The 22950-nt window shown below is 44.7% G+C and overlaps 1 protein-coding gene across 9 annotated transcripts in view; it reads right to left on the reverse strand.

Moving 5' to 3' along the window:
* Positions 1-21742, reverse strand: part of LOC116944367 (cilium assembly protein DZIP1L) — a 37703-nt gene extending 15961 nt beyond the window's left edge. For 6 of the 9 annotated variants that reach the window (XR_012942540.1, XR_012942539.1, XM_076068597.1 and 3 more), the window contains exons 1-12: positions 21502-21742; positions 17027-17144; positions 15439-15525; positions 14315-14500; positions 12081-12230; positions 8648-8732; positions 7588-7712; positions 6518-6667; positions 5764-5856; positions 3370-3420; positions 2087-2215; positions 1080-1110 (exon numbers count right to left, since the gene is read on the reverse strand). Coding sequence is in view for 7 of the 9 variants with exons in the window: in XM_076068597.1 (XP_075924712.1) it covers positions 1080-1110; positions 2087-2215; positions 3370-3420; positions 5764-5856; positions 6518-6667; positions 7588-7712; positions 8648-8732; positions 12081-12230; positions 14315-14500; positions 15439-15525; positions 17027-17125 (1186 nt within the window). In the remaining 2 variants the exon portion in view is untranslated. The other 3 variants (XM_076068594.1, XM_076068592.1, XM_076068593.1) reach the window with 3 other exon arrangements.
* Between the last annotated feature and the right edge of the window lie 1208 nt (positions 21743-22950).

The raw sequence follows: 22950 nt of genomic DNA on the forward strand, positions 1-22950 counted from the left end.
CATGGCCCCGTCCATCGTCCCTTTGATGCGGTAAAGTTGTCCTGTCCCCTTAGCAGAAAAACACCCCCAAAGCATAATGTTTCCACCTCCATGTTTTACGGTGGGGATGGTGTTCTTGGGGTCATAGGCAGCATTCCTCCTCCTCCTCCAAACACGGCGAGTTGAGTTGATGCCAAAGAGCTCCATTTTGGTCTCATCTGACCACAACACTTTCACCCAGTTGTCCTCTGAATCATTCAGATGTTCATTGGAAAACTTCAGACGGACATGTATATGTGCTTTCTTGAGCAGGGGGATCTTGCGGGTGCTGCAGGATTTTAGTCCTTCACGGCGTAGTGTGTTACCAATTGTTTTCGTGGTGAATATGGTCCTAGCTGCCTTGAGATCACTGACAAGATCCTCCCGTGTAGTTCTGGGCTGATTCCTCACAGTTCTCATGATCATTGCAACTCCACGAGGTGAGATTTTGCATGGAGCCCCAGGCCAAAGGGGGATTGACAGTTAGTTTGTGTTTCTTCCATTTGCGAATAATCGCACCAACTGTTGTCACCTTCTCACCAAGCTGCTTGGCAATGGTCTTGTAACCCATTCCAGCCTTGTGTAGGTCTACAATCTTGTCCCTGACATCCTTGGAGAGCTCTTTGGTCTTGGCCATGGTGGAGAGTTTGGAATCTTATTGATTGATTGCTTCTGTGGACAGGTGACTTTTATACAGGTAACAAGCTGAGATTAGGAGCACTCCCTTTAAGAGTGTGCTCCTAATCTCAGCTCATTACCTGTATAAAAGACACCTGGGAGCCAGAAATCTTTCTGATTGAGAGGGGGTCAAATACTTATTTCCCTCATTAAAATGCAAATCAATTTATAAAATTTTTGACATGCGTTTTTCTGGATTTCTTGTTGTTATTCTGTCTCTCACTGTTCAAATAAACCTACCATTAAAATTATAGACTGATCATTTCTTTGTCAGTGGGCAAATGTACAAAATCAGCAGGGAATCAAATACGTTTTTCTCTCACTGTATATGATCGTACTATGCATGTGCATTCAAGTTAGAAGAGTTTTAAAAAGATACTCACTTTCCACTCTTGTTGAAGAAAGACCTTGAATCTGTTTGAACAAAAATATTTCAGAAAACCCCCCATTATATGGAGAACAGTTGATTCTCAAGTTGCATTTAATCAAATGCAGTCAACTCGATTACCCGTTGGAAGTTTATCCAGGATACAAATTAACCATGCTTACGTAAAACAAATCACGTATTTCGCACGAGTGCTGGTTATATTATGAGCATCTCCTTACACTGCTCACACGTTGAGGGACACTGATAAGTGCCCACATGACGGAAAATATTAGTTTAAGAAACAACGCAAATCTGAACGCGTGTAAGTGCTGTATTGCGTTCATAATCGTTTTCATAACTTTCATACGTCTTTATTGAGTTCCATTTACCACAAAATCATATAAACACATTACAGATATCACATATTAATGTCACAATTAGTATATAGTAATCATGAATTACCTCAACAATGCATTATAATGTGTATTTTGGGGGCTCAAACGGGGGGCATGAGATGTAAAATTGCAGTTATAGGAGTTTTATAGGTTAGATGTGTTGAGGTTCAGATTTCAAGTTCTTTAAATGGCAGCCAAATGGCCGCCATTTTGTTTCGAGTTGGCAGATTTTCCACCCAACAAGAGGGATAATTTTAACTATAAATGTTTGGTACATCTGTTAAAATCAGTTCAAATTTGAGGCCGTTAAAGTGCTAACAGACAGGAATCGTGATTCCATTACCTTTATCATGTTTCAAAGATATCGCTTAAAAATAGACGATGCATTCTATGAAGATAAACAATAATTACATTTGCATAATTTCGATTACAAGTGATTTATATTACCCTTGTCTTCTATCTCGCCCAGGGCATGTCCACCGGGGAAATGGAGCGATTAAACAGCTGAGTTGCAGAGGTAGGGGGTGGATTATTACATCAGAAGATCGTCAGAAATGACGACCGCTTGGGAAGGGCTCCATCCAGCAGCGGATTAATAATGGCTAATATGCAATCACAAAGTGGGCACCTTGCGCTTCTGCTCGCGGATGAGGGCATCTCGCTCCTTCACCAGCCTCCGCAGCTCCGAGAGCTGAGTGCTCATAGCCTTCTGGTCATTTGAAAGGGAATCGTGCAGCGAATCCAGGTCTCGCTGCATCTGAATGCACGCACACACCGCCATTCAAACGTTATGGCCCTTACATTCCAATGACTGAAGAAGGCTTTTCCATGCTGTGTCAGTCATGGGAATTGAGCCAAACTATGTTACCACACTCGTACGTGTGGGTTCGTGAAGGGGCACAGGACCTGTTCAGATATCGCTCGCCACTGATGTTAGCCATGGTCATAAATATAATTAAGTTTGCAGTCACGAAAGCTTCAAATCAAGATTATAGCACATAGTTGGCTAACCACTGTGCCACCGCTCCATCCTTAGCAACCTTTACTGAGTGGCAGCACAGCAACTGTCAGAACAATATTGCTTTTGTTGCTCTGCAGGTCGCCAAGTATACCGCACCATCATTGGTAATTTATCGATGGGCTCTCATCTACTTTGAACAAGTATTTACTGTCCTACCTTGGTAGTAACATATGAAACAGCTTTGTATGCTTTCTTACAAATGGAAAACCATCATCCACAACACCCCTCAAGAACAACCACATCTCTAGTGGAACCCCATGTTCCACTAGACATCAATCTCATGTAAATAATCATTTATTTTTGATATAACATTCTGCACGCTGGGGTGTCTCAGGGCAATTTACATCACATCTCATTTCAAACGTTTAAAAGGAACCCCCAGTGGCAGCTGTCTCTGTGGGCACAAGGTGACACAGCACCTGCCCTGCAAGCAGGCAACAGTGTGCCAGTAGGGGGGGGCAATGATTGGCAAATTTGGATCATGACGCTGGCACAAAATGGTCTACCCTGCAAATGATGTCATGGAATATTTAAAGCCCTCCGTGAAGCAGACGGGATGTATTTTAATGGTTAACACACCCCGCAGTATTACCCAAGGCAGCTGCTGGATCTGAACCGTGAACCTTTGCAATAAGCGGTTAAAGCACGACCATTGGACCATGACCTGATCAGTTTTTTCTTTTGAGCGCAAAACAGAAGCACAGTTCCCACTTCAAACATTAAAAATGTCATCCCACATATCTGGGTTGCTGGCACTAACAATACATAGCCAATGCAGCCTAACTCGGGCGTTCTTATAATTCTTGACGGGTGCAAGGTGCTCCTAACTTTATACAACTTTTGCTTGTGCTAGAGTGGACGCGTCCCTGTTTGCATGGATGCATAAGTACCTGAGATTTTTCACGCTCATGTTTATTCTGCAGACTTTGCATCTTCGTGTTCTAGAAGACATAACAGGATATCGACAGACGCTTATGATAACAAAAGGGCTTAGTGAGAAGCTGGAGCTTGTGGTCGGCATCAGAGGCACACTCGCGTGGGGGTTAATGAAAGTGACATTTGTTAGATGTTAGATGGCCATTGCAAATCATTGATTATTTTAAAGATGTAAAACTTAAAATAATTAATCAATGTTCAATGTTCATTTCAATTTAATTTGTTTAATGGAAACTATGCAATCATATTTGTTTTTCAAAAGCACTATTATCGTGCAAATCGGTTAAGCGAAATACATATGCAGCTTTTTTTGCAATGCGTCCCCTCAAACATTTTTTTGCTGGGTGCACCACTTGTCAAATTGACCAGTATGGAGCACACTCATTGGTTTTTTCGGTAAAGTCACGTATGTAGAAATACAATAAAATTATATTAAAACAAAAAACAATCACGACGTTTCGATCACAACGCAAGCGATCTTCATCAGGTGTCAAGAACAAATCACGGAGGTAAATACAACAAAAAGATGAGAGACGAGAATTCAACAAACCTGAAAAAACATTATGTGAAGCACATCCAGTCAGGCCAACAACACAGACACTTTCTGGCGGACCACGAATTTCAGAAGAGTGTTAAATTTCGTGTTCAATCTTTGGATTGCACATACCAGCATAGATAGAATGAAAAATACGAGGTACACGGTCAGTAGAAATACATATACAAGTCCACCAAGAGGTAAGGAGGGAGGAAAGACGGACAGGGAGGCAGAGAGAGAGAGCAGCTCAAAAAAGGACCACCTATTGTATTTCTACATACGTGACTTTACCGAAAAAAAACATTGAGTAATTTTATGTAGTCACGAAAGCTTTAATACTTTATTATCAGTATGGAGCATGTCAATTATGCATGTGGCAGTCTGGACTGCACCTGAGTGGTTAGAGCACTATGTGCTCATGATGTACAAGATTAGGAACATCATTTAGACTATTAAGATTGTAGCAAATCTGAACCAAAAACTGTCCATACACATACACAAAACACATTCAGCTTTACAGACTGCAAGGGCAAATACTGTTCGCGATTACTTAATGAGGTACACAGCACAAGCAGACGTAGTATCTAGCCAGCACCCACGCCTACCCACCTTTTGTCTTTTCAAACTGTGGGAGATACTGATTAAAAGCTAAATTGATTGGGGTAGAATAGCACTTGCCACTAATGTTTAATTACGGTTGGAAATAATATCCAGCTTGCACGACAATATACAATGTACACAAAAACCCATGCAATGCAAATTTTATTGTAAGCAAGATGACACCGCTTCTCTGGTCTTTGTCATGGAAAACACAACCCAGTGGAATGTTAATTAGCGGGATTAACAACAAAGCACAGCACTGGGCAATTCAGCTGTGCCAAGTTTGGCAACACTGCTTTTATAAAGGCCTGGAGAAGCACAAAAGCACTTGGAATGGGAAGAGACAGATTTTAAGCCTGTCTTGTGCAACCTCAGGAGACCCCCGGTTTTATTTTTAGCAATCTCACTAGGAACTTGCCTGACCCTAACCCCCTTAGATGTCTGCAAAAGCATAACAATCCCAAACTGGGATTTGAACTCATGACCTAAAGATTGTGAAGTGAATGGTCATCATACAATGCCACCCAACCAGATGTTTCAGTGATTAATAATAATTCATAACCCTTTACAAATCCGCTGCTGGATGAAGGCATCTCCATGCCATTGTAGTCATGGAGGTTGTATGATCATACTTGACCACGCTGGTCGATGCGGGTTTGTGAAGTGGTGTGGGGGAGGTGCGAGGATCGGTTAAGCTACCACTCACCACTGATTTCAGGTGTGGCCAGGTTGTCGGGTTCACAGTATTGTGAGCTCATCACTGCACAACCACTCTATCCAACTTTCCAGTGGCCTTATATTATTTGTATAAGGGTGGTTTGGTCAAAAGACATGTTAATCATTGCAAGTCAATTTCACAACCAGTAAGCACTTGCCTCCCCAAGACCAAAATATGAGAGATGCACCGGATCTCATCAGACTCAGGAAGCTAAGCAAAAGTTTATGCTGGAGAGTGCTTGTATGGGTGACCATCATGCATAAAATAGCTGTGATAGGCTGCTGTGGGGTACACGTTGTAATCAAAGGACAGTGCAGGAAAATCTATTGTTGTATTGTAATTCTATGCTCTCCTTCTATGCTGCCTGCCTTCACAAACCCGCAACTTATCAGTGTGATGTTTGGTCATCAAACAGCCCCCACAATCCACACAAAGTGAGGACACTCTTACTCAGCAGTTGACTGACGAAAGAGCTATACATGCACAAGTACTTGCCTGCTTGTGCAGCTGCTCCTTCAGGGCCATTAAGCTGTTGTTCTGCTTCGCCATATCATCCTCTGTGCGGCTTTTCCCCAATTCCTGCACACGCTGCACATGCGAAAACACCCACAAATATGGAGTGTGTAAGCGATGAAATTCCCCCTGGGAACCACGTGCTGGGCTACAAAGAGGAGCAGAGACTGGACAGTTTGGGGGGTGCCCATCTCATTCCTCCCCCCAAGGCCCCTGCCAATCATGTTATGCCACATTAGTGGATCGACATAAATGGTTGCGCGTGTACTTTTAAAAAAACAGTGCCACTCACGTCGTGTGCGCTTGCGCGAGCGTGTTTACGCGTGCATGTTCGGCAGCGAGTCATCGCCTTGTATGGCCTCAATGTTCAAATGACCCCGACCTCGGCCACCCACTCAGCCGATGCCAGGAGCGCTCTTCATCAGAGAGCAGTGATCTGCATCGGCGTAGGTTACCGACATCATAAATGCCCAACAACTGAGTAGCTCATAGTTACACACACACAAACTTAAATAATGTTGAGAGGGTCAGGGGTAATTTTTTTTCACTTTTTAATCAGGGTCGACTACCTATGACACAGCTGAAGGTAAGTGAATCGGCAGCATCGGCCGTTGTGGCTTGTAGAAAATGCATCACCATGACCTATGACGCGATACCATCGAGGTCGCATACACAGGAGCTGGTCATTGATATTGATGTCCTATCGTTGCTCATGTCGCCCAGCACTGTTGCTCACCAACTCTAGCGCCACATTTTGCTCGCTGAGGACGCTGATCTCACGCTGCAGGTCCTCGCGCGTGCGCTGCACCTCCCCGTGCACGGCCTTGCGCTCGCGTTCCTGCCACTCCCGCACGCCTCTCTCACGCTCGCGATGCGCCTCCTGCTCCTGTGGGACGCAAGCACGTACGCACGCGTCATCCTGTCAGCGTGAGCGTGCCCGCGCAAGTGTGCGTGCGTGCGTGCGTGCGTGGGGAGCGGCAGTACAGCGGCGAATCCGGCAACCCGAATTCCGTTTTCTGTTCACGGCCAACACCAGTGATAAACATCTGAACTTGTCCTGCATCTCCCCAAGGTCGACACATCCTCACTGAGTACCTGGCATGGTGTCTAACCTTGCCACTAGGTAGACGAAGGCGGCCAGGCATGTTGCAGGCCATCCATCCCCTCATGTGCCATGCCGGCCTTGATAGGTGCTCGCTAACAGCACTTACCCCAACAGTCTGTTAAGGCTATATAGGGGGGATCTTTGTCTTTGGGCGTGTGGTGCCAACACCTGTTCATATTGAACTGTGGGACTAAAAAGTGCCAAATTTGTTAATTTTGCGTTGGTGAAAGCGGTGAGGAAGAGGGGGTCCAGGACTATGTCTGGCATCACTCACTACTGGTGTTATCTTATGCTTAGAATCAGACTCTGGATGCCAGGTTTGCAGCGCAAAGCGTTAATCACCGTGTTCAAAAACCTGCACTGACCAGTGTGGTGAAGTATGACAGGCATGGCGTGAAGATGCCTTCACCCAGCATGGATTGAAAAAACACTGCATATTATTATTTATTTAGCGAGGAATCTTTTCGTCACTTTATCATATACAATTTGGACACACGCAGCATCGAATTGCGGCTGCATCTGCAGACACTGCGCATAGACAGTGGGCATATTTATTTTATACAGAGAGGCAGAAGAAAAAAAAGGTCTTGAGCCCAGACTTGAAAAGGAAGTTCCAGGCAATGGAAGGCAGCAAGAGTAGCATGAGTGAAGGTCTGTTACTGTAAATGGTATATGAAGGTAATCTGTCTTTGCTCTCATACCTTTTGGCTTAACAAGGCTTGCGCCTCCCTCTCGTTTTGCAGGTCGCCCTGCGTGTGCTTCAGCTGATCCCTAAGTCCCTCAAGCTCATCCTCCAGCTTCTCCACCCGACGCTTCTTCTGGCGCTCTGCAAACACGCGGCACAATGACAGATGGACGGACGCGCTACCACTTTTGCGTTACAGCATGTGGTGCCATATCATACAACGGTTGGCCCTCCAGTTGTGTGTCTGTGTTGGAAAAGGTAGCCATTATGGAGACAAAGGTGGCCAGGCATGGTGCTGGTCACCCACCCCCTCGTGTGCCGTGCTGGCCTTCATAGATGCTCGCTAACAGCACTTTCCCCAAAGGTCTATTAAGGATATGTGGGGGGGTCTTTGTTTTTATAGGGTTGGATTAGTGTTGGTTAGGTGGTCTGTGCACTGTATTACAAACTTGACATTTGTTTGATTCTATTGGGTAAAGTCACGTAGGTGAAAATAAAATAACAAAAAATCACGTTTCGGCCACAACACAAGCGGCCTTCATCAGGTGAAGGGACGAGACTGTCTGGAGGACAGCGCTGGAGTGGAAGAAGCCACGCTTAGATCACGACGTGGCTTCTTCCACTCCAGCGCTGTCCTCCAGACAGTCTCGTCCCTTCACCTGATGAAGGCCGCTTGTGTTGTGGCCGAAACGTCATGATTTTTTGTTATTTTATTTTCACCTACGTGACTTTACCCAATAGAACCAAAGAGTATGGATCCTAGCAGTCACGAAAGCTTTAAATCTAGAATTTGTTTGATTCCCAGCCATGGCTAACATCAGTGGTGAGTGATATCTGAGCCGGCCCTAGGCCTCCCCTCGGTCAACTCAGCCTTAAATGAGCGTGGTGTGTAAACATCAGCACTGGGGAAGCAAAAGGCAACTGGGTGTGATTCCGGCCATAAAATCCCCTCATGTGATGTGCAGACCTTCATAGGTGTTCACAAACAGCATTCATTCGTTCATATGGTCTGCAGGGCTAAATTAAGGCTTGTTCTTTTGCTTCAGGTCTTTCTGTGTGTGTATGTGCCCAGGTACCTCCTTCTGTGACCTCCTGATGTCTGCGCTCCACGTGGCTCTGAAGGTAGGCATAGTTCATGAAGGCCTTGTCACAAAACTGGCACTGCATACACGCATACATACAGGCACACACAAGGAGCCCTGGTGAGATGCATTTTAGATGCTGTTAGTAAGCACCTCTTAAGGTAGGCACAGTATTCGAGTGGTTGAGTGGAAACTCAGTGATCGGATACTCAGTGAGGCTCTCCCAAATAATTAAGTTCAAGTGTCTCCATGTTCAAAGGAGCATTCTTCTTTCGTATGGCTGATGTCGATGCAGAACAACTACAATTTCACATTCAGGTGGTCAAGCCAGATAACTGCGTCAAGTGGAGCTAATCTGTTGGGGGCCATGGAGCTGTGGTGGAAATTCCACATTCCTATGGAGTGGACCAGTCTCTCAGTAGGACAACCACTACTGACTTACCACAGAGGGGTACTTGTTTTATCGAACCTAGAGGGCAAACCCCAGACAAGGATTTGAACTCGCAACCTGAATGAATGTCAGTGAAGCTTTCCAGATCTCAAAGACGGACTGCATGTAAATTGTATTGTCACGTAGCGTTAACCGTATCACAGAAAACCGGCTCCGTAGTCCACGGACAGACATTATCCGCCTATCTACCCCCGTCCATGCGTGCCCCACCCTACGCCACCCCGGGGAGAGAGGCCTTTAAAGGTCAGTGGCGTTCTCAGCACAGCCATGCGTCCAATGCAGGCAGTCACATGGTGTAATACAAAGATGAGGAACCTATGACTTTATATCATGCGACCTAGGGTCACATGAGCACTACCACTTTGGAATGGTGCACCAACAACATTAATGCATCATTGGAAGCATCTCGGCTGCACTACTCAGGTACTAGAGAGGAATATATTTTCGACCTGGCAACATTGTGTTTCTACGTTTAGCGTGTTCAGTCACCTTCTCTCTTTCAAGTAGTTCTGAGCACACAATCAATGCAATAGAGTCCGAGTGTGATCAAATGCATGGCCCACCAAAGGTATTTGTAAGCCCTCTTCAGCCCTCAGAATGCTGATGTGTTCTAAGAGTTAGAACCCTGGACTCTCAATCTAGTCGCTGCTTCGTTCTCCCAGCGCAGCAGTTGAAACAATTGGCAAGTTGAATCAATTTTCCCGCCTCTGTCTACCCAACAGTATAATGAAAAGTCCACAGTTAGTCGATCAGCGAGTGGTAGGGTAAAGTGCGGGTACTCCCACCTCTTTTCAAGACATCAGGTCAGCATGGAACAGTAGGCCAAAATTACTGGTAGAGGGTCTCTCTAGATCTCCTTCTAGTAGAGGCCTTTCCGTCAGCAGTGGTGTGAACAAGTAATTGTGGGGCTACACCTTTACCGCTACGTATACAGCCCTCAGCAATGGACAGGTTTCCCACCCTCGGTGTGAGGAGTCTGAAGACGGCTTCTCTTCCATGCATGCACTGCGTCGCATGGCTGCACACGCTCGCTCGCTTTTGACGTGATCGTGTGCGGCGGGGCAGCGAGGCTCGGCGTTAAAACACGATGGTTTTTTTAATCAACCATGAAAAAGGCAATTGCTTCCGCTTTAATGTCACGAGTGCATGGCCTCATGTGCCCGTGCATTCATGCGTACCCACCCTAGGGGCAAAGCTCCAAATGGACTCATCTGGTGGCTGAGACTTATGTTCGTGGCACCAGAGGGTGAAAATTCATGAAACTGATCAATCTGATGTCACTGAAATTAATTCCATGTACTATATCTATGGGACCCTTTTTTGCCAGTATCAAAATTATTAACATATGAAATATCATAAGTTATTTATCAAAGAGTTTAACATTCACTTCCACATGTATATATAAGCTTTAGAAATATGATAAATCTAACTTGCGTATGCTCTCTAATTTACATGTTCCGCTTTCTATATCTCAATGTAGTCCCAAGCATACACCTTTCCATGCGTATTTGTGCACTATTCGACATGAAATGTGAGCTTTGGTAGGAAATTTTGCCAGAAGGGATAATGTCTGGTCGTCGGGAATAATTATGGAGTGGAAGCCAAATAAGGGAACACACCCAGAAGACGGAGATTGAGTGATGAAATATCAGCTCGTGTGCAGGTGCGATATGAAAACTAAAAACTATTCAACTAAACTCTTTTTCTTTTACCAGGTAAAGCCCACTGAGCTATATAATTCATTTTGCACAAGTGACCTGGCCACAAATGATAACCCAACGAAGTGGCTTATCATGTGGAAATTTATAGCAGCCAAATACTTTATACGCAAGTTTCTAAATATGGAGAGAAAAACCGGGAGGACCCAGATAAAATTGAACGTGACCACAAGCAAACTCCAAATGTGATTTGGGGCTTTCGTGACTGCAGGAATTACTTTTTGGTTCTTTCGGTAAATCCACGACCTTCTATAGACCAGGTGAGGTCGTTAACATCTCGCTACCATGGCACCCCTGAAATGTTACACCAAAGGACCATGAGAGAATGACGACGGCTTGGAGAGGTCTTCCCACATTAGAAGATTGATTCATGGCTGATGATGATAACGATGAAGCTTTAGCAGTCTGTACAATATTATAATCCTGGTTATGCTAACACATGCCTGGAATACAGAACTTTTAATGAAATCCTGGATAACTACGGGGTGCATATGTTAAGCATCAGCCTATGTAGATTAGGGATCGTCGACCTGTATATGACCATGCTTCGGACCTCTATGAGACAGAATGGCATTATATTTTTTATAGTAATCTACATACAGGCCATACTGATGTTTATAAAAGAAAGCAACTAAATGAGTTGTTTTATTTTAATTCATCTACGTGACTTTACCGAAAAAAACAAAGAGTATGAATCCTTGCAGTCACGAAAGCTTCAAATCTAGACATACTGATGTTTGTTGTCAAACCAGTGTCGGACGTTCAGATGGGGAGAAGTGCAGACAAAAACTCTCATGATCTTTCAGAGTCCGAATGGCAACCCACTCTGACTTTCACAGACCCCTTATTGCTGACCCCTACAAACCTCTTATTCATTTGTTCCACACAAACCCTGTATCAGTTTTTACAATATGATGATCATTGCAATTTCAGTTTTCTAAGCCTTTATTACTGAACGGGGCATTTTTATTGTATTATCTTTGTGCTTTGCTCTATTTTCAAAGCACCATAACGAACAAACACGTGGTTGCTTTAAAAAGAAAAACAGCAGATATTACAAAAAATGTGATGGGCAACCATTATCAAAACGCAACAATATTCGGCAAAATGGACGATATGATTATCACAGACCTCAATTCGCTGAATCGCCATATTACGGTGACCCCAGTAACCGGGCTGCCCGGGTCAGTTGGGCAACCGAGTCCAAGTCACGGGCGACAGAGTGGGTTGGGGCGAGCGCCTGCATGGCGGTGGGCACCTTGTGGTAGTGGTTGGCGTTGGCCTGCAGCATGAGCTGCAACGCCGCCACCAACTTCTTCCTGCGGCGGCACTCGTCGCGCGCGGCCTTGAGCTCCTCGGCAAGGCGTTCCGCGTCGGCTCGGGCACGGCCCAGCTCCGCCGCTAGACCCTGCGTGCGTGCCCACAAAAGCAAACGTTCCTCGGTTTAGCCTTACAGAAAAGAAAGTGCTTTTCGTGAGCAACTAAGCTACATGTCAACTCGTGTCGCCTCGCGTCCTGATCGCCATGTGTTCCTGACCTAGATATGCAGGATGTGTGTCCCAGATCAGGTGTTTCCCAGGTCTCCTGTGTCCAGGGCTGATTAAAAGGCTTTTGGAGCCACGGACAAAAACATTAGGACCCACGCAGCCATTTTGGGCAGTTTATCCTGCCCAGCCTAACCCGCTCCCCTACTCTATTTTCCGCATGCATCTTGGGTTCCATATCTTCTCAGTCACTTGTGTTTCGAGTACTATCTTTTCTAAGTTCAATTCATCCCAGGTATTGTGTGCCCCAGGTACTATGTCTTAGATCCCACATGTCCTGAATACAGTGTGTTCCTTGCATCTCAGGTTCTGCGTGTCTTCGATCTCATGTGTCCTGGATCCCATGTTTTCCATATCCTTTGTCTCTTGTGTCTTTGCGTGTCCTAGTTTGCTGGGTTTCACCGAGACTCACACATTGGGTGTGCCCTGATTCCTGTGCAACATGTTCGCGTGTGCACTTTACGTCAGATTCTGTGCCCTAAGTACAAGTTTGCTCAAGGTCCCATGTATACGTCATTCCACTTCTCCAAGGTACAATGTGTTTAGGGTTCCATGTACATTGATTCCCAGTTAGTGCAAGTCCCTGTGGTCAGTTGTACAATGAACTTAAAGTAGAATTTTCCATTATTTTGTTAATTAAAGGAAGATAAAACCCATATAATGTATCATATGTTGGTAGTGTAGTTCAATAAATCAGTCGAATTGAATTAACACTCTACAAATGAGACAGAATTAAATAAAGACACAATACAAACACATAGACATGCTCAAACATTTGGTAAACTCACTGCTGGGTAAGAGACTTGCCACACTATGCGGGTAGTGGGGGTTATTGACCATACTTCACTACTCTGGCCAGTGCACGTTGATGAAGGCAATGAGCATAAATGTGGAGGCACAAAAGTACAGTAGAACAAAGAATGTTGCTGCACCATCCTCCGCTGACTACCATGTAGTACAGCCCCAAAGCTGCATATAATTATATCTGCATATGATTCACATAAATAATATACAGGTAGTCCTCTACTTTCGATGGAGATGCGTTACGACGACCCCATCGTAAGTCAAAAATATCGTAAGTCGAAGATGGCCTAGCCTACCCAGGAGTCTTAAAGAATAGTAATAATTTAGTAAAACAGAGCAATTTACGGTACCATACTGTATAAACTATATACTGTATGTATTGATTAATTACAATACTGCATTGCACAGTAAAATGGAAAGTAAAAAAACAAGGTAAATTCTTAGCCTACCTATATGAACTGCAATTTAATAAAAAGTTTTTTTCAGGAAACAATCCTATCTGCTATAAAAACTTTTAACATGCATTGAACGTATGTATCGTGTCGTGGTAACCCTAAAATGAAATGGCTAAAGCTACGTATCATACATGCATTGAACGTATCGTAACGTATCATATTGTACTGTACTCACCAAGATTCTGTCCGTCGTCTGCATACTTGAACGATGTTAGGTTGTTGATGGCAATTTTGTCGTATCGCTAATCGCCATCGTAAGATCGAAATATCGTTAAGTCGCACCATCGTAACTCGGGGACTACCTGTACTTAAAAACTAATTCATGTATTATATATGAGTACAATAAGCTATTTTTATTAATTAAACGATGCATGGTTATATGCCTGGTATGCAAAGTTTAATTCCTCAATATTTTCCGGGTCGCTGGTAGACTGCAGTAAGCACGTGACTAACATGTATGTCGAACTTCTTTCGCACCGTACGTAGCCAACCGTACCTTTCGGTGGTGTGCTGGGTGCAAGAATTAAAAAACAATTGCCGGTCAGTAACCTGGATGAAATTAATCTCTGCTGGTACGCGCAAGATAAGAGCCATTTCCTTTTTGTGGAGGTGATTTTCTTCCTATCAAGTGCTCCCTGCTACAGACGCCAGTGCTGCAACTGCCCGTGCCCCGAAGTCGAGCTGTTTACCTGCGTGCGCGTGTGCGCGGCGTGCGCGCCAGCGCCCAGGCAGCCTTGCGTGTGCACCAGGTACTCGACCGTGAGCTGGGCCAACCGTAGCAGCTTCACGAGCAGCGGGTCGGCGGGCGCCTGGCAGCGTGCGCAGCGCTCGCTGGTCACATCGCAGTACGTCACTGTCGTGATGTACTCCTGTGAGTGGGGAAAGCACGCACCGCCGCCGTGGAGATTACGGGAAGGAGCAACTCAAAACTAGTTAATAAAACAATAAAACATAGTGTGGATTATGTAATGCTTTCCAACGCACGTTTGTTTTCGCAAGTAATTAGCGGTAGGGATGCCAATGGACAGCTGTCAGGGTCAAATGTGTTTGTATTTTTGCAAAGAGCCCTCTTTTCTCCGGTTGTGTCTCTACGTTTTAAGTTATCCATTGAACAATTTGACTGGTTTTCTATCGGGTAAGTAGATAATTTCAATGCTACTTTATACTACAGGTTAGTTCACATTGGAACATTTTATTGAGTTAATGTGCCTCCCTGTTACAGACAGAGCTATCGCATTAATGCTTTAAACCGTAGTTGGTAAGTGTAAAAAAAACTTGCATGATATCTAAAGGAGATTAAACTTGAACTCGAAACTTGAGGTCAGCGTGCAGCAAAAAAAGCTAAAAATTCCCATGTCAAAACATCGATGCTGGAAAAAGGAGGGTAGGAAGCTAATAACTAAAATGCAGCATAGCACGTGTCTCGAGGACAGCGCTGTCCTCGAGACAGCCTGGTCCCTTCACCTGATGAAGGCCGCTTGTGTTGTGGCCGAAACGTCGTGATTTTTGTTGTTTTATACCTACGTGACTTTACCGAATACAACCAAAGAGCATAGTGCATTACAAAACTGGATGTTGCTGCACTGCCTAATGCTGCACTGCCCTATGCAGAAACCGAAAACACATGTTTTACACATTAGTTATCAGACTCAAATCCAGCTGAGTTTAACAAAATCAACCGGACCGAGTACACTCGGGTTGATTTTGATAAAGGCTACACGTCGTCTAGCTGCTGAAGGCTATGACAGACAGAAGATGGCTGCAATGTGTGTGAGTGGAGGGAATTGGAGGAGGCTGCGTCAGTTGCCTGTAGCGTGGCGACGTCGACCTCGCGAGCCACGCGCTCCACGTCCACCGCGCCCAGACGCCGCCAGTCCACAGGCTCCCTGCGCTCGCGGAACTTGAGGTAGAGCAAAGCACAAAAACAATACAATAAAACTGGCGACTACAATTACAAAGTGCCATGTTGGCGGCTCTGGTTATGATCACCCTCTACCTTTCCACGTGATAAGCCACTTCGATGAGCTGTCACTTGTGGCCAGGTCGCTTCTGAAAAAGAGCTGTATAGCTCACTGGGGCTTTACTTGGTATAATAAACAAAACAGTTTTAAATCAGCTGATTGTGGTTAAGCCCATCCATTCGACAATGTTTTTAATCCAAGTCTTCATTGGGCACGCTCTTTTTATAGTCTCTACCAAATGGTACCATGTATGGTGGATTTTAATAAAAAAAATTAATTGATGAACCCAAAGAACTGCAATTTTGATCATTTAAAGGCGACGACAAGTTGTTCTTTCGATAACATGAAGAACACCGCATGACGCACAGCACACTCCGCGTGGCACATGACCATGGTACGCAACATGAGACGCACAGCTTACGACACAGAGCATATGTCGTGCACTGCACAATGCACATTGCCAAAGCGCATACGTAACTTTGGGAGTGAAATCAAAACGCGAAAGGCACAACACTCAACCCAGCGCAACACAGTGGAGATTAATTATGAGTCAATAATTGCATCGCAACTTCTTCTTTTCTCTTTAGAAATATAAATCAACACACAGCTCTTTTGCCAATCCACTGCTGGACAAGGGCTTCATCATGCCATGTAGGCCGTGGGGGTTATTTGAACGTACTTCACCACGCTGGTCAATGCGGGTTGGTCAAGGTGAAGAACACAGACCTGGTAGCATAGAAGTACAATATAACAATGTACTTTACTGCACTGTCCTATTGTGCCCTCCATGTAGCCTCACAGCTTATGCCAGCCTGTTAGTTCGTGGTGGTCACCCATCCAAGTGTTATCCAGACTCAACTCTGCAAAGCTGCCGAGGTCTGACGAGATGGGGCGCATTCCGGGTAATTTGACCAAAGGCTTATCAACAAAATCTCTCCCTATGTCTTGAACATAAGTCTTCGCTAAACGCGTTTTCACGGCAACGTGTTTTCACCATAGCACAGCTCCTCTGTTTGGGAACACTTTTCGCACACAGCACAGTACGCGCCCGTCATAACGTGGAACGCGCACCGTTATAACGCGCTTTCTGAGTGGTCGACGACAAACTACTTTCTTGAGCTGCGCGGCTGAGCGGTATGGGAATTCTGGGCATATGCACGGAATGATATAGTACGCGGTGTACCCTCGTGTCAGTTATTTGTCCCGTCGTGGGATGACTGCAGGCTGATTGTATAGTACAAATGCGATGCAAATTTGCATTGCTTTATTTATTTGTGCCCCGTAACGTGTATTCATCAATTCAGCGTTTAAAGCATTCTCGCTTAAAGAGGCATTTTCCAGGAATGCATCTAACGCATTAAATGAGAAATTACTGTTTTAGACATACGATTAATCGCTCTCTCGCACACATACAAGCGTACACACGGCTGTGACGAGTACCTTGAAAGGCATGAGCACTGGCGTGTAGGCGGGAGGGCCCGCGAAGGCCCCTGGATTGAAAGAGCCGCCCATGATGGGCAAATCCGCTTGTCCTGGCATCACCAGCACCTACCTACACCTGCATACAACCACATCACCAGCACCACCAATCGACATAACACCCATTACATTACCTCCACCACAGTCAAACACATTCAAATAAGCCACACATATCTCCCACTGTCACCGTTTCCACGTTTATACATCTGTCGCGTAATACATATATGCTTATTCTCTATTAAACATGTTACAGTAAAACAACGGTGCAAATAATATACAGCGGGTGCCAGAATGCACGATTTACATCACAAATGCAACGCAGATCTCCTTAATGGCCAAAAAACGATCAGTTCCATTCAAGCCTCCATCACGCACACACAAATTAACCCTAGCATCCAAACAACAGCAACAATTAGACATTGGAACACGGCCCTTGCCGTCTTCACAGAACCCACCCCGTAACGCTGTGGTAAGGAGTCCGTGAGCTGCATCGCGGTTACTAATGCAGCCCCCCCCCCCCTGTTGCCTCGGTAACGCAACACCCCCACCACCCATGGCTTGACTCCGTTGTGAGGCAACTGAATTTTTATAACTGAAGTCACCCACGCTGCTGCACACATCCAACAATCGTTCACTGTACACGCCCAGGACGCTTTGCTCTGGGTGGGTAAGGGTGGCTAGGAGGCTGGGTGACCACTTGTTCTGGTTGATGGGTGGCCGGGGACAGGGGTGGAAGGGTGGGAGGCTGGACGTGGCTACATTGCCAGGTGAATGGGTAGCAACGTTGCCAATGGCTGATCGGCCAGATGTTTGAGTGAAAGGTTGGATGTCTATCTGGGTATCTGCATAGCAGCAGGATAAATGATTAATAGCAGCCGTAACAGCAGGATTAATAGCAACAGCCAGATCACTGGTGCATGGTTGGCATGCGACCTTAAAGGTATGCCCTTGGTATGAACCGACCACCTGGCATTGGATATACACCTTGAATGACCGACCGTAAGATGGGCAAGAGGCCGCATGGCCAAGCGGCCAAGACGAAGTTGATGGGGTGGCTTTCCCCTTGTGTTACTGAGAAAGATGGGTCAGCTTTTACGGGGGGTTGTACATGAGCTGACAACCACCAATGGGATGCTGCCATGTAAATGAGAAATATATGTATAAAACATGTATTAGACATTGTTTTGAACCAGATGATAGCATTGAAACATTGAAACTCATTTACGTGGGAGTCTTGGCATAAAAATGTACAGATGAATTTAATATTTCCAATTTTTAGCATGAAAAAGTCACAGAGGGTAAAAGTGTGAGTAAACATAAATCAATAATCACACAAATTATCTGTTAGCAATACATATTTCAGTGTTCAGGACTCGCGGTACAAAAGTTACAAGTTCCTAACTCAGCTTTGCACAAAGTCAACTACACAGATTTGGCACCCGCCATGCATACGTGGAATTTCCAACCACTGGCTCAGGGTTGATAATGGACATTTGTGCTAAGAATGTCCACCGTGACTGTCATTTACACACCCCCTCCCCATGTATAAACATTAACTTTTATCTTCCACATGCTTTTAACCTAAGGGAGGCATTCCCAGCTGCCTTAATGCTAAACTGAAACGTCCAGCTTTTGCATTTTTTACAATGTAGACTGTACTGAAGTCATCTCTCAAAACATTATTTTAGCAAACTCTGCATTTCGTACAACCCATCCCATATTTTAGTAACCACAACCAACATGCATGCACACGCGACCTCACTCACCTATCGCGTTATTGTTCTTGTTGGTAATCCACGTTTACATTATAAAACGAATAATTTGCCAACTCTGGCCATTACAAGACTACACACCCGTAAACTCGAACCGTAAACTTAGAAAATCGCTGATAGACCACTACTGAAAATACTCCGGCTCTATTAATTTATCATAACTTTGTTGAGAATTAACACAACTCAAGAATTCTGCGATGAGCAAAACTTTATGGAGTCTCTGATCCCATAGCCTGTGGTCCAGAACACTGTACCCCTGGCCATGATTGGGAACCCGTTACGCGCCTCCCGGTGGTTTTAACATTCCACGCAACAAGCCAAACGAAACAGGAATTTAAAACAAAACGCTGAGAGGACTCAGCGTGCTCAGCGGCTGTGTTGGCGTCTGCAGCTAGAGAGTTTTAAACCCACTCGGAGCGACTGTTTACTTAGGTGGCTGAGTTGGGATGGTTTTTGCTCATGAACGCAGACAATGACAAGTTGCTGTATGCTGATTAACAAACATGTGAATTCCTAGATGGGTCAACTTTCTGGCCTGGTCAACTTATATAATCGGTCAAGTCTGCGTTGGTCAACTCCGCTTGACCAGTTCGCTTGGTTGATTAATTATCCAAGTCCACTCCTCACTTGGTGAACGCATTACATTGGTCAACGCCCAATAATCAACGTCGTGACTTGGTTAGTCAACTCGCTACCTTGGGTCAACCCCTGACTGAGTTGTCTGCTATGTGTTGGCTAACAAGACTGCTGATATTGGCTTGGTGAGCTTGCTGAATTCATCAACTTGTGGGCAGCCAGGCAACTCGTGATATCGGTTTAACAATTGCCTGGTCAACACGCTGGACTGTACATTTTGATTGAAAGCTTTCGTGACTGCAGGTATTCATATTCTTGGTTCTTTCGGTAAAGTCACGTAGAAGGGAAACAATCAAATAAAAACTATATAAACAATAAAATTCTCACGACGTTTAGACTGCAACACAAGCACTCATCATCAGGTGTGAAAACCAAAGCAAAACAAATATTGCTGTGGTTGTATATATTTTTTTTTATTTTATCGTTTCCCTTCTACGTGACTTTACCGAAAGAACCAAGAATACGCTGGACTGTTTTAACATTGGCTCGGTCAGTGTTAACATCGCACCTCCCCGGCTTTGACATTCCTCGAAGACACTGGTGTGACCATCCACCGCAGCAGAACATCAACACGACGACGCGGCGCACCTTCGTGAATGTAAAATGAAGGACAAGCCACGATCGCACAATTGTGGTCTTGCAACCCAAACTTGAACGGAGGAGGAACAGCAAAACCCTCTCGTCGTGGCTCACGGCAAACATCGGCATTGATCTCGAGAACATTTAGCCACACGCACGAATAGAACCCCTCGCTCGTGGGTATCCATGCCGAGGTCACGAAGCACGGTCAGTCACTCTTACAGGAACTAGGGGCACCATGGTTTGAGTGAATAATAATAAAGTACTGTAAGCCGGTGGGGGGGGGGGGTCTGTCTGGAATTCCGTCCGCGAATTCAGACGTCGCACCAAATGTGGCCCAAGCTTGGCCCGTGTATTTGCCACGAAGATTCAGGCGCCATGTGGCGGCGTGTAATAACAACCGTACGTTAACTCCTTAAACTGCATTCACAGTTGCCGACAAGACACAAACCAGGGCATAGCAGGACCAAGGCGTTGTTGTGTTTTTTGGGAAAATGGGTTATTTGGTGTCCTTTGTAGAACCGTTCTAAGTCTGATTTGACTCGCAACAATTAAACGATTGTACTGCGTGTAAATAAAACAAGACATACTTCTTACACTAAAACATAAATCGTGTAATTTTTTAAAGTACGGTATCAAAGCTTGTTTATAATTACGGTACGTATTGGTTCACATCGTAAAGTTAACGTTCAAATGCGGGTACTATCATCAACCGCTGTCTATCCACTGCTGAATGAATGCCATATCACTACCTAATTCTGTATACACAGCATAATCTCGCATCGTAAGTCATTATTTTAAATAAACATAAAAAAAACATAATCCACGTAGAATAATAGGTAACTTGAAGTAAACAAAAAAAAAACACTCGTTCTAACGCATAATTAATTACACGTGGGCACAAACTTGCTTAAAGTTATACATTTTAAACATCTCTCACCGCAGTACTTACGCTAACACACGGCGAATGTGCTCTCGTCGTTCCTGTATATACCGTACGTGAGTACTGTATTTATTTTTAGCAAATTAGATTAAAACGCTTAACTTTGGTTCACTCGCCATTGACAATTGCAGACTTAACGGGCGCAACCGCGTTCAATGAAACTCACTACGCGACTTTTAGCATTATTATTACACTAGGTTACACGATTTTTGTTCCTGGGTAGTAAGTGTTATTTTCTAATTGCTTATGCCTCAAAAGTATAGAAAAGTGACTATTATTATTCCCCACAAACTTTGCTTTTGTGACCCCGACTTTACGTGAAGGAAAGACAAATGCACACCAAATAGGGTACATTTAAAAATATCACTGTCCTGGTCACAAAAGCAAAGTTTGTGGAGAATAATACACATTTTCTGTACTTTTGAGGCATAAGCAATTAGGAAATAACACTTACTACCCAGGAACACAAAAAAATATATTTTTTGTTACACAGTGTCATAATTCACCTCTTCTCGTGATCCACAGCCGGCAAACTACGCTTGCGTCGAAAACCCACGGACTTTCTCTCTCAACCAGCTCTTTTAAACTTGCACGTTTTTTGTAAACTCGTTGAACATTTTACAATTGAACAACAACACCGACAACGACGACGCCGATGGAAGTTTTTTTTTTAAACCGGCGGGCAAACGGCGCGCGGCCTCGCAACGCGCGCGAAGGCCCCCGCCGCTTGGGCCCCTGGCAACGGTTGCCAAGGGGGGGGGGGGCGGCGGCGGCTGCAGGGGGGGGAACCGGAACCCAACGAGCAGGGAATCGATTCTCGTCGCAGGGTTGTCGTGCGTCGATTCGTCCGCGCATATAGGGGAAATTTAGTTTTTAGGTCCATACGGCGTACAGACGTTTCAATACGGGCACAACAAATGCACAATGTTTGTGTATTTGTTTGTGTTTCTCCCTTGCGATGGGACTTTGTAGGATGAACGTTGAGATTTATTAGGGTGACCAATAAGGTCTGAATTGGTCTGTAATAATGTAGAGCACTGACTTCTAAGGGGTTGGGGGCCGTCCATAAATGACGTCACGCGATTTTGGACTATTTTTTACCCCCCCCCCCTCGTCACACGGAGTCACAAAAAGTCAGACCTCCCCCCCTCAAATATGACGTCACAAAGCTCTGCCCCCCCCCCCCAAAATAAAACATGCTTCAAATCGCTTTAAACTATTGTCATTGTGGTGCGTATTTAATGTGCCGCTGCACTCTGATGTAGGAGAAAACATTTATTAAAAAGTCTAATTAAGTAGAACGTGTCGTCTATATTTATTTAAAGTTGCGCATTTTGACGTGACGTCACATTTCTCACCCCCACCCCCCTCGTCACACATCGTCACAAATGTCTGACCCCCCCCCTAGGTGCGTGACGTCATTTCTGGACAGCCCCTTGACAGGGATGCGATTTATGCAAGAACACGTCACACATTTACGGTTTATGGATGATATTTTGGTTTCATTATTCGCACACCAAAAAGACAATCGAAAGACAAACAGTGCAAATTAAAAAGGTGCGGAGGTGAAGTTGGAAACCCAAGAGGGCTTATGTGAAAACCTCACCAAAAATAAAGAACAATGCGTACACAAAACAGATTGTTCAATCAATTAAAACAAAGGATACTAATTACAATCAAACATGTTAAACTACAGTGTTTAAAAAAACGTGTGTTTTGTGTGTGTGTGCGCATGTGTGCTTATGTATGTGTGGGAGTTAGGCTACATGGAGTTGATGAGCCAACTACTGACGTTATTGAGGGATGATGATATTTTGACAATGTGAAAATAGGAATTCCAGAGTACGGGACCTTTGTCTCTGAGAGAGAATCAGAATCTTTATTTAGACTGTGGAGAATCCGATGAGCTATGAAGCTCGTTTTACACAGATGTCCAGCATGGGCAGATTAATTAG

This window comes from Petromyzon marinus, chromosome 21 (genome assembly GCF_048934315.1).
Source record: "Petromyzon marinus isolate PM22_M1 ecotype Great Lakes invasive population chromosome 21, UKy_Petmar_22M1.pri1.0, whole genome shotgun sequence".
In the NCBI taxonomy this organism is placed as follows: Eukaryota; Metazoa; Chordata; class Hyperoartia; order Petromyzontiformes; family Petromyzontidae; genus Petromyzon; species Petromyzon marinus.